This window comes from Humulus lupulus, chromosome X (genome assembly GCF_963169125.1).
Source record: "Humulus lupulus chromosome X, drHumLupu1.1, whole genome shotgun sequence".
NCBI lineage: Eukaryota > Viridiplantae > Streptophyta > Magnoliopsida > Rosales > Cannabaceae > Humulus > Humulus lupulus.
Window position 1 is genome coordinate 197288930 of NC_084802.1, and position 12725 is coordinate 197301654.

At 34.2% G+C, this 12725-nt stretch overlaps 2 protein-coding genes across 2 annotated transcripts; both read right to left on the reverse strand.

Moving 5' to 3' along the window:
• Positions 1 to 2629: 2629 nt before the first annotated feature.
• LOC133804424 (UPF0496 protein At1g20180-like) lies at positions 2630 to 4548 on the reverse strand. The gene is made up of 2 exons (XM_062242590.1): positions 4239 to 4548; positions 2630 to 3950 (listed from the first exon to the last, which is right to left on the reverse strand). Exons 1-2 carry the CDS (start codon positions 4297 to 4299, stop codon positions 2815 to 2817), a joined length of 1197 nt encoding a protein of 398 aa, XP_062098574.1. The 5' UTR covers positions 4300 to 4548; the 3' UTR covers positions 2630 to 2814.
• Positions 4549 to 5270: 722 nt separating this feature from the next.
• On the reverse strand, positions 5271 to 10929 carry LOC133806590 (ATP-dependent helicase rhp16-like). Its single transcript, XM_062244677.1, has 6 exons — positions 10828 to 10929; positions 9895 to 10004; positions 9624 to 9693; positions 9305 to 9430; positions 8572 to 8710; positions 5271 to 5521 (listed from the first exon to the last, which is right to left on the reverse strand). Exons 1-6 carry the CDS (start codon positions 10927 to 10929, stop codon positions 5271 to 5273), a joined length of 798 nt encoding a protein of 265 aa, XP_062100661.1.
• Positions 10930 to 12725: the final 1796 nt, after the last annotated feature.

The following is a 12725-nucleotide window of genomic DNA, read 5'->3' on the forward strand; positions in this document are numbered from 1 at the left end:
ATATATGGCTTTGAGAAAAGCTGCCATTCAAGCTTTCCAACACGCATAGTTGGTTCCATCAAGCATGGGGGGTCTAGAAGTAGACCCTCCTTCTTTAAAATAATCCATCAAACACAATCAAGGTAGCAAGTACACACAAAAAAATGCAGGAAACCAACAAACACTAACCGCCCCTAAGGAACCAACCAAAACCAACTAAGAAGAAGCAAAGACCAACACACAAGCTCTGATGCCAAATGAGAGTTGGCTAACCACTCCTACTGGTTTACCTACTTTAATTAGCACTCTAAAATCAGATTCATCTCAAGTAAAGGTGCAGAAAAATAAAAAATGACACATTCATTTTTATATGGTTTAGCATTGATTTCTCATAACCTACTCAATGGGACCTTGTCTAGAGGTGAATCAAATCCACTAACAATACTCAGAGTTATTATAAGTTACAATGCAGTAAACACAATTTAAAAATTCCTTTCAAATTGCCTTACAACACAAGCAATCGACTCTCTATTTTAGTGAAAATCTTTAAGCAACCAGCCTCCCGCTGGTATAATTGTTTGTTGGACTCCCTCCAGATGCTGGACTCCCTCCAACTTCAACTCGAGCTCCCCTTGAGACTCAGCTTGAACTCCCTCAAAGCTTTAAACCAGAATACCTTAAATGAATGGTGAACTTCCACCAAAATGCCATGGGCCAATGAATGATTCAGACCTTTTGCAGAGAATTTTTATGATGAAATAACTTTTTAGTTGCTAAAAAGGTAGTGTTAACACGCACAAAATGAATGTGTATACTAGGGTACAAAATGGGAAAGTCAGCTAAGCAAAACATATATTGAATTAAAAATCACGTGCTACTGGGCTTTCAGTGTTGTAACATGAAAACCATGTCTAAACATGAAGTTCAAAACATGACAAAAATTTACACTTATAAAGTACGTAAAATGTCTAACTTTGATTCATTTTTTGTTTGTTTTATTTTTTATAAGACTTGAGTTAGGATAGGGTAACCAGTTACATAAATACAATATTCATACTATGGACAAAAGATACTAATTTGATTTGAATAAATATGGCAGCTAGCTACCTACATTAATCAGTTTTAATATTGTAACCCATTATTCACATTGTCCTTCAGTTTTTTTTTACTGCTATCGATCACCTTATTTGCATTATTTTTGCATATTTTCAAGGAGATAATAGGCTATTTAATTACTACATGAGTGAATAAAAAAGTAACTACTTCAAAGGTGGTGACATGTTACCTACCCCAGCAGTAAGAAAAGAATATAACTACTTTGAAGGTGGTAATACGTTACCTACCACACGAGTGAATAAAAAGATAACTAACTTGATAGTGGTAACCAATTATTACCAAGTCATCAACAAATGTAAAATGACTAATTTGATAGTGGTTACCAGTTACCACCACATCAGTAAAAGTAAAAAAATAAAACATGCAAAGAATGATATACATGCAAAAATGGGTAACCATTACTTATCTGTAACAAAACATAAATTTGGAAAAGGCATGATAACTGGTTATTAATAATTTAATAAAAAAGATATTTAGTAACCAATTACTTTTTTTTTAGTTTCAAATTGGATGGTATCTGATTACACATATTTGCAATAAAATGAATAGCCAATTACCAATATACTAAAATTTGAGTAACTAGTTACCAAACCTTTTACTAGAGAAAATTAATTGGAGCAATACGTTGTTTTTATTTTATTTATGGAGAACAAAACAACATGAGTAACACCAACATCCAATAGAGACATTCCTATACATACCTCCACAACATATTATAATTATATCCTCTAATATATATTTGTGTGTATATATATATATATATATATATGCATGTATAGATAAATATGTGCATTTCTTTTATGTGATGTGTGGCATTCCTGTTGTAGTTGATGTGTGTTTAATGAATAGACTCGTGCTCTTATTTTGAGACACATCTCATTAAATAAATAAATTGTTAGAAATAATATACCGAAGAAGAAAGAAATATATTAATATATTTAATATAAAATAGAAATATAAAAACATATATTATAAAGAATAAACTAAAGTTGAGACACGCGAAATATTTTCCTTAAAGCAGATTTGCTTCCTTTATTTGAACGGTACTAGAGAATTCGTGAGCAACTACTTCCCAGGATACAATAACTATCAAGCAGGACGAATGCACCACTGAGTCTGCTTAGGCGAACTCGAAACAAACCGAAAAAGACTAAGTGTGTGATATTCTGTATCTGTGTGTGATATTCTGTATCAGTATGTCCTAGAATGAGAGGAGAAGCCTCTTTTTATAAGAGTTGAAAAAGTGGGTGAATCAAGTGCATTAATGCCCAAATATCCAACAAATCTGGTATCTTAATAGGTGAAAATCAATCAGAATTAATTACCTTTATTCTGGTAATATCAGCAGTTACGCAAAGTAATTTTCTGATGACCAATCAAAATTAATCATACTTATTCTGGTAATATCAGTTGTTACCTAAAGTGATTTTCTGACAGTCAATCAGAATTAATTACACACTATTTTGATATCTTAATTTTAACTAAAGTGATTTGCCAAAATCAATAAAAATAAATCACACAATATTTAAATAATATCGTTACCATTTTAGGCATCAATTTCTGGTTCACTCAATTTTTTCCAACATAAATAAAATTAGATAAAATGACATGATATCTTTATGGGTCACAACTCTTTTCTTCCGCAGTCTTACTTGCACAATGATTTGTATAGACGAACACAATCCTCTTTATGGCAAATGAGCTTGTCTTACTATTAATTCAACTAGCTATAATCTCTTGGATTACTAGCATTCTGGATCGGTTTATGGTCAGTATACAAAGGTGAATATGCTCTTCAAGCTCTTCTAGTTGCTCCAAAAAGCTGGAATCCTGAGCATGAAACTCCTTCACTACCTCCTTCAATAGCTCAAACTTCTTACTCCTCACACATATATCAGCCACAGATTTTTTGTGCTCCACCTCATTATGTAACCTTCTCACCATTTGACTCATCGTATCAAAATCATTGATCAATATAAAAACCCCTTTTGCAGCTACATCAAGCTGCTCACCAACCCCACCTCCGGAGGTTACCCTGCCAGTGCCCCACCCAACCCGATTTCGAGCCGCCGAATCCAACTTTCTCTTCTTACCCAAGTAAATTGAAGAACAGCCCATTACAGCCGGAACAGCCACAAGACCAAACATGCCATGCAATATTGCAAAGACTAACAAGGCAACCAAGAGCAAACTATGCGATATCACAAGGCCAACTCCTCCAACTTTCTTGCAAATTTTTATGAGATTTTCTCTCCTTTTGATCTTCTTCTGTTTGGAGGTTAGTTTATGGAGCAAAACCATGTAGCTTTCCCGAATATCACGATATTGAAGAGGGCTTATAATTGTCAAAGGGTTTATTCTAAGCAATGCAATCGAAGTGAGCTCTCTGAATATGGTTCGGAAATAATATTGGTCACTATGATGATGATCTTCATGATTACTACTACTACTACAATCATGTAGTATAAGTACCCTTTTGCTCATCTTAATCACCTTTTCTATTTTCCGATAGTCCGAACGAGTTTGATGAATGCTTCTTAAAAGCAATTCGCATATGTGACATGCTCGTATGCTTGCGTCGAAGTATTCGATCAACAGGTGGTGGAATTTTAAGCTCTCCATCATGTTCTTCAGTATTTCTGGCCTTGGTTCCAATAAATACTCGGAGATCTCCAAATAGAATGGCGACGACGATGATGATAATCTAGTAGTAGTGTTTGTTGTTAATCCTGATTGCCCATGAACTCTTCCCCACATATCTTCATAAGACCTTGTTCGGAAGGCGTTCGCGTACTCTTCATTAACACTTAACTTGCTGGACAAGCTATTATTGCCCTCCATGCGTGATGATCTGCCTGAGAACATGAATTTGCGAACACTACATAAATATCAAAAGTGAAGAAAAAGAAATATAAAAACAAATATATATGCATTTCAACGTCAATAGATATAACATGTTCTCAGGATGTGATCATCAATTATCATTGCTTACACATAAATTTTTTATTATATTCTTTATTTTTTTTTCACAGTATAATAGTCTAATATTAACAAGCATTAAAATTCAGCACAAAAGTAATAATAATTAAGAACCATATATTTTTACAAAAATTATATAATTTCAAAAGAGTGACTATACATACCTGTATCTGTAAATGGAGATTTGAACTTGTTCCACAGAGCCTTTCTCATCATGGAGTACATATATATATATAATTCACACACATACACAAACTAGCTAAAAAGGTGTCAATAAATAAATTTTTTCCCTAAATAGAGCAAATTAAAGAGGCCCGTTATGGAGGCATATATATATATATATAGAGAGAGAGAGAGAGAGAGTTCTGATTTGTATTTCTAGGCTTGATAGAGGAGGAGTTAACAGAAAACGCAGAAGCAAGTCCAGTTGGCGTTAAGCAGCAGAAGTAGCGCAGCGCCACATTAGTTAGTTCTGACTTTTGGCACACGTTAACTTCTCTCACACGGTTTGTATCCTACGTGTAATGTAAATGGCCTTGTATTTATATCTCTTTCTATTTCTATATCATAAATTCTTAGAGCAACTCCGTGGCTACTCAATGTTGCTACCATGTCTAAATCATCTAAAAATATAATTTTTTATTTAATTTTTCATCCACGTCACATTTGGTAACTTTTTTCATAAAAATGCTTTAATACTAAGTCAGTTCAAAAGTTGTCAACTATAGCCCCACATATTATTATTTAATATATTATTTTGTAATTATAAATATTGTCACACTAAATTTTTAATAAATATTACATCAAATTTAAATTAGACGAAATTTAAAGAAGCTTATAAAATGACATAATCATAATTAATCAATCTAACATAATTAAAAAAATACTAATTAAAATGATTTCCAAATTTTGACCATATGTGTTCTACCAAGTCCGCCTGAAGACTGCAATGAATGTTTCCATCACGAATTTAAGCATTTATTTGAAGCATTGTCGGGAAGTCAGAAATAGGTCCATGCAATACTTCAACCATTAGGGTGTCGACGGGGCCGTCATCATAATTAAAATCAAACAAACTCTCATATGCATCTCTTTCATCCTCGACAATAATGTTGTGCAATATGATGCATTGTATTCCATTTCGGCTCATCTGACACCTTTGTTCTCTTACCACCTTTTGTTTGGTACATTGTATTTCATTTCGGCTCATCCTTTAGCAATCTCCAACAGTCCACAAGCAGAAAATTTGAGTTGTTATTTTCAGATTTGTACAATTGATGTGCATTCTCAAGAATTTGCTCATCAGACCAACCACTGTGATATGCTTGTTGTACTCGTTTATAACACCCATTGAAACGCGCCACCTTTTGATTCATCTTGTTCCAATGATCTTTGCATTGCCTTCCAGTTCTTGCTTGCTCGCCTTTTTGGTTGGTGTTGTAGTATTCTGCAATCCGAGCCCAGAAATGTGTAAAAGTTTGGTCATTCCCCACAATGGCATCCTTAGATGTATTAAGTCATCCACTTATCAGAAGTATAGTGGCTTCCTTGCTCCATTTGACTTTACATTTATGCCTTGATTCATCTTCATTGTGTAGAACTACATTTTCCAACCCTTCAACACTATGTTCAGGTTGGGTTTCAGAGATAGATGTCGATGATGTTTCACGATTCAAATCAATACTAGACTTTTCCATACTTAGCCTATAATTTCTTGAAACCATTTCGGGTTGGTGTAGGGAAGGCATATGAAATACATATGGTAGTGAATTTGTTGGTGTGAAGAATGGAGCTTGTTGGGGTGTCTCAATAGAGCCAAAATTTTGGTAAGGGTAAGAGGACATGGGATAATTTTGAGAATTTGGAAAACTTTGGTTAAATTGATAATATTGAAAATTTGGATTTTGATGATTAGTAGAGGGAGTATTTTGAAAATTTTGATTGAAATGAGAATATTGAAAATTTGGATTTTGGGGATTGGTATGTGGAGAAAATGATGAATTTTGAAAATTTAGATTTTGGGAGTTGGTATTTGGAGAATTTGGAAAATTTTGAGAATTTTGGGAATCCATTGGTAACAAAAGAAATTTTGTGATATTAATAATTTGGAAGAAGATATATGTAATGGTGTGAAAATTGAATGAAATAAATGAGTATTTATAAAAAAAAAAAAATTATGTGATAAACGGTAAAATAACGGTAATAAAAATAAAACGGTAACAAATATATTTATATATATCTGTAAAATGTTTTATTTATATATATATATAATTAAAAAAAAAAAAAAGCAACGTTGCCTCACAGTGGCAACGGTGCCTTAGTTTTGTTACCCTCCAATGCATAAAATGTGGGGCTGTCAAAAAATGGTCAAAGAGCCACTGCGGAAGGCAACCGCAGTGGAGTTGCTCTTACAATGTTAAAAGAGTTTTTTTTTTTTTTTGTAACTTTAACATAATATTATTAAATAATATTTTTATATTTAATAGAATATTTTTATAGTTTAAAATTAAATAAATAAATAATTAAATAGATTAAAATATAATATTTTTGAAATATTTTACAATGATAATTATTTAAAAATAATAAAAACATATATATTTTAAAACTTAAATAAAATTTAATTAAATTTAAACTTAATATTATATTAAACATATAATGTTGAAATTAATTGAACATCAAACAATAATCAAGAATTGATCAAACATAGTCATGCTCAACATTGCACAATGAAATTATCTTATTTAAGGCATCAAACATAATAAGAAAAATAAGTTTTACATACCTTTGTGATCAAGTCTATGAACCATCATTCTCCATGATTATGCTCATCACATTTCACCCACCTACACTTCAAAGATCAAAAGCGTGCTTGGGGTGTAGATGAACACTACTCTCTTTCTCTCCTTTTCCTCTAAACACCCATTGTCCACACTCACATAATAAAGGTGTAACCCCTTTTATAAAACATAATGGGCTTATTGAGCCTAGATACCCAATGAGAGGATTAGTTGTCCTGGCCCAATGGGCTGGCCTAAAGACATTGAGAGTGTGTCCATGGGCCCCGAGCGTGTCAGTATATTATGTCCATCCCATTATGGCCCGTTGGTAATAGCATGCAATACCGATTATATAGTTATCCTTACATGCTAATCACGACACAACGCGAGCAACGTATAATTATGTCAGTCCATATAAAATATTCTAACATTCTCCCACTTGGACTACATAATTAAACCAACAAGTGCTTATTGAGCAATAATGTCTATACGCAAGAATCTCAAGAACCACAAATGTCTATAAAACCAATTATGCATCATATCATATCGATAGGATACAAATATGATACATAACGAGACATTGGAGATTCATAAAGCATGGCAATAACTCCCAATATGGATCCACTCAAACATGATATCTAGACAAAGCCATTGGCTCGCATCATTATAGCATTACCAAACGAGTGTGCACTCATAATGCCAAAGAGTGATCCACAATATGCATGTATTCAACGATAAATAGCAATCCTTAACATGTCTATCATATATGAAAACGGCAACTCCCTGTAACGCCCCAAACTCCAGGGACCGTTACAGTGTGCCTTGTAAACAGTGCTAAACTCGCTAATCGAGTCATTTGGCCAAAATCGTGAACTAAGTGTAATTAGCGGCTTAGGGATTAAAAACTTTGGTTAGGATGTAACGTTTCACTAGAACGTTTAATTTAAACTTTGGGATCCCGAAAATATAATTTCAGAGTTTATTACAGAAAATATTTACAACAGGCCGTTCTAAGCGCACTACAAGAAAATGGGGTATTTACCTACCAATTGTAAGTGTAGGTAAAACTAGTCTAATGGTGGGTAATATGGTTTACCTACCAATATTGAATTGGTAGAGATTGGTAGGTAAAGGTTAGTAGGGAAATAGTCTTTACCTACACTTATTAATATTGGTAGGTAAAAGAATCAGTGGACCCCACTAAGTTATAAATCAATTGATGCGTCAGCAGATGACGTGTTTGATGATGTGGCATCCTACATGTCTGCTGACATGGTGTCCATAGTTTGTGTTTGATGACATGGCATCCTACGTGTCATACATCAAAACCGCCACTTGGCATCTTGTGGTTGCTCCACGTGTCAGACAATAATTTGTCCACGTGCTACAAGAAATTCGAATGATTGTGTTACTTATCCCTTTTTATCGGTTATGTGGCACTAAATGATTAGTCCACGTGACATGTTGTAAGATACTTATTTTTACCTACACTTATTTATTTGTGAGTAAATATAATATTTCTATGTAGGTAATTTTAATTATATATAAATTTTATTTAATATAAATAATAAATGAAAGTAATGAATTTGAAAAATATTTAACATTATTAATCAAATAAATTATTTAACTTTAATAAAAAAATAAGCAAACATATATTATACAATATTCATTGCTTATTAAGAAGCACATTTCATAAAAAAAAAATATCTATACATTATACTGGTCTGATTCCCATTATCTGCAATTGCTGTCAAATCAACAGTAAGCGGTGTCGAGCAAGAAGGGCATGAGACTTGTCCCAAGGAAGCATCATAATCAATCAAACAAGCTTTGCAAAAAGCATGTTCACAAGAGGTAACCTGAAAAGAGGAAAATCCAAGCAAAACTCAGTAAAACTAAAAAGCAAACATTTAAAAGAAAAATATACACTACTCCAGGACTTATGAAAGAAATCATAAACATTTAATTTATTTTCATAAAATAATCTGTTACAACCATTCCTTGGTTGCCAAAGCACTTTAACATTTCAAACCAAAAAATAGAGAGTTCAGCTAAAATTAACCATAAAAGTGAATCGAGATCCATATGTTCCCCAATCTTTATCTAAATCCATGGGGATACCCATAGAAATTATCTTTGAATTAATCTAAATTATCCTTTATCCAGACAGAAAATGTCTCTGTGAGAGGCTATGCCATCTATATATGTTTTTGCCTCGTCCATTTCTACTCCAAAGAAGAAGGTTTAGTTCTTTGACTTCTTTCAACCTAAAATGTAACTTAACTACTGTTAATTTCAACTTTAAAAGCCATAGCTATGCATCACTTAGCATTGTACTTGATCGGACACAGTGATTGGAAAATGTTTAGTCTCATATCTAGAGTTGAATATTTGAAAATTGAAACAGTAAACAAAAGGGAGGATTTGTTGTAAATAGAAAACAAGGAACTGACCACATGATTTTCTGCTGGCTCATGACAAATGCCACATATGCGCTCTTCATTATCAATTTCCACCTTGTTTGTGTTTCTCATTGCTAAAGTTGCAGAATATACCACAAGGTAAGGATGGTCAACTGCCTGCAATAAACAAAGAGAGTAATTAGAACCAACAATATGAATGATAAAAAGCAGAATGCAGAATGCAGACAAGGATGATATAAGAGTTCGTTTTGCTTTGCACATACGATACAAAATCATACTTAAAAAATGTGAAGTTTGAAACATGGCAACCAGATCTTTTACTGATAGAATCATTATTTTAACTGCTCACCTGACGCAAACGTGTGAGAAGGTCAAAAATGTGACCATAGTTATGCATAATTGTTCCTGCTTCAACATATCTGGAAGCAATAAAACATATTAAATAACCATAAAAAGATTCGTGCACTATATTTTAGTATTACTGAGAAGCAACCACAAGAAATGAATTTTACAGAACAAGTTGCAAGTTCCAATCTCTAGCAAATTCTATTACAGAGAATTAAAGAAAACACTTATATTTAGCGCATTAAAAGAAAACAAAGAAGGGATAGATCATATACGTGTTAAACTGTGCCTGACTCTCATTGTACAATGACTCGTAATAATCCTGCTCCCTGATATCCAGTACGTCCCTCTTCAATGATACCTGTGGTAGAATCAAGATAATTATCTACAGGCACAGACTAATCACCCGTCAAGTGTTCGATAGTAATGGTTGCATTGCCTTGAAAAACTTCACAGTCTACAGGCACAGACTAATCACAATAACAGCTTCTATTAAGTTGTTTTCATTCCAAGTATCAGTTAATCACAGTTTCCATATAAGATCCCTATTATCTACTAATTAACATGATGAGTTAAAAAAAACGCTTTGTAACTTACAATGGCAAACTAAAAGAAATGATTAAATTAAGTGAAATGAAAAGAACATAGACAGAGCTAGATCCTTGCTAAATGAATTCAGAAAGCTACAAATATGTATATATATATTTATATACGTATGTGTGTTTGTGTATTTTTCTTTCTTTTTCAATAACATCATCCAAAAATCACAATATTGATGAGTAACCACTTGACATCTATTACAACAGAGGATTAATGTTTTCACACCATAATTCTTAAAGATAGATAAACCCATTCATTTGATAGTCCATCACATTGGCAACATTTTCAGTCTTGAAATTGTTTTCAGACCATCATTCAAGCAGCAAAAAGCCATCCACATGATAGTCCAGGCACATGGATAGATTTTTTAGTGTTAAGAGACAGAGTAGTGCAAGTCAAGAACTCACATTAATGTGAAAAGTTTCAGAACATAACATGCATTTAAAGTTAATTGATCAACAACTAGACTTTCATTAGGTTCAGAGAATATAAATCCTAAGAAAACAACAATCAATTCTATATTATACTCCTTTCACCTCAGAATTTGAACATTCTAGCTTACTATTCCAACAAACAAAACTGAAATGAATAAAATTAGCATCACATACCTCACCAGCTCTGACCAAAACATAGGATCCCACTTCTATATTATGTACAGAAACCCTTTTGTATGCCAAATCGGTTGTGTTAGGAAGTCTATCTTCATTCATATCCAGCACAAGAGCAGATTCGGGATGATTTTGGGGCCTAGTTCGCGCAAGGAGAAGGGTGGCCTGAACGAGCCTGGTTCGCGCAAGGAGAAGGGTGGCCTGAAGCTTTTGGGGCCTAGTTCGCGTAGGGAAAAGGGTAGCCTAAAGCTTTTGGGGTCTGGTTCACGTCAAGGAGAAGGCTCACCCGAAGTTTTGGGGTCTGGTTCGCGTAGAGCCCCGTCGCAGTCTCCATCGAGCCTCCTACGCCAGCCACCTGCAAGAGAAAAGGGTGAGACAGAGAGAGGGAGAGAGAATGAGCTGGGAGGTTAGATGTGAGGGAGATTGAGAGGTGCGGCTGAGAGGAAGAATGAGAAACAAATGAACCCTAATCCCCCCCCAATCTGATTTTTAGGTCTGTTTTTTTTAATTAAAATTTTCTTATTTAATTAATAAATAAATATATTTTATTTATATTTTTTCCAACCATGTACACACGTGGCATGCCACATGTTATACAATGTGTACACATCATATTATTTACTCCACATAAGCTTCCAAATAAGCATTTATAATAATAAAATAATATAATGAAAATAAAAAATGGGGGGAAAATTGAGCGGGAATGGTTAAAAAATTTCCCTCCATAATATACGTAGGTAAAGATCATTACCTACTGATATTATTGGTAGGTAAAGCTATGATTAGAAATATAATATAATGGACTAGCATTTACCTACTAATATTATCTACCAATAAATATTGGTAGGCAAAACATTACTTTCCCTACCAATATATATTAGTAGGTAAAATATTGGTAGGTAAAGATCAGATTTCTTGTAGTGGCGGCAAAACAGGGTTCAACCCTAGTTCCATTTTAAACCTCGGCCGTGGCGGACGAGCAGCTGTATATGTACACGTCATCACCTAAGCTCTCCAACTCAAGGATGGTCCAACTTCCTCTTGCCTTTACCTGCACCACGTAGCACCCGTGAGCCGAAGCCCAGCAAGAAAACATAATATATCATGATATAATATCAACAATAACCAAAATAACCAATCAGAACCAACAGTCCATACAGATGGGTGACAATAGCCAAAAGTCACAATAATGAACATTGCTCCCTCTAGCCATGTGACGATAGGGTCACCAGGGCTCAACTGATAAGGGATTCTTTCATATGCTTGGTTAGGACAGGTGCAAGGTGATTAGTCACCAACATAACCTTCCTCACGACCCTAGAGTCGAAACTATGGACAACGTCCCTTAGCCATGTGACAAACAGTCACCGGGGTCATATACCTTGGCTATAGTCATCTGGTCGTAGACCAGGCAAGCGCTTATAAGTTCTTCGACCTTAGGGTCGGTCCCGCATTAACGCCATGGAGCTATTCAATGCGTGATCATCGACCTTAGGGTCGGTCTGGCATTAGTGCCTTAGAACCACTCAATTCACGATTCTCGACTTTAGAGTCGGTCCAGCATTAATGCCATGGAGCCATTCAATGCTTGATTCATCGACCTTAGGGTCGGTCTAGCATTAATGCCATAGAGCCATTCAATGCGTGATTCTCGACTTTAGAGTCGGTCCCTGACTAGTCATTGTCATTCACAAATAAGTCATGCCGCCAATCATATATCACATGTTCCATATCCATAAACAATGTATTCAGCATGCTTATTAAACAGGTACTAGTACAATTAGGACCATGCATAAACACAGAGGCTCAAGCTCTAGACGATATCATACTCAGTATACAAAGCATGTCCTAATCACATGTTTCTCATGCATCATATGCAATATCCAGCCATCCAACAT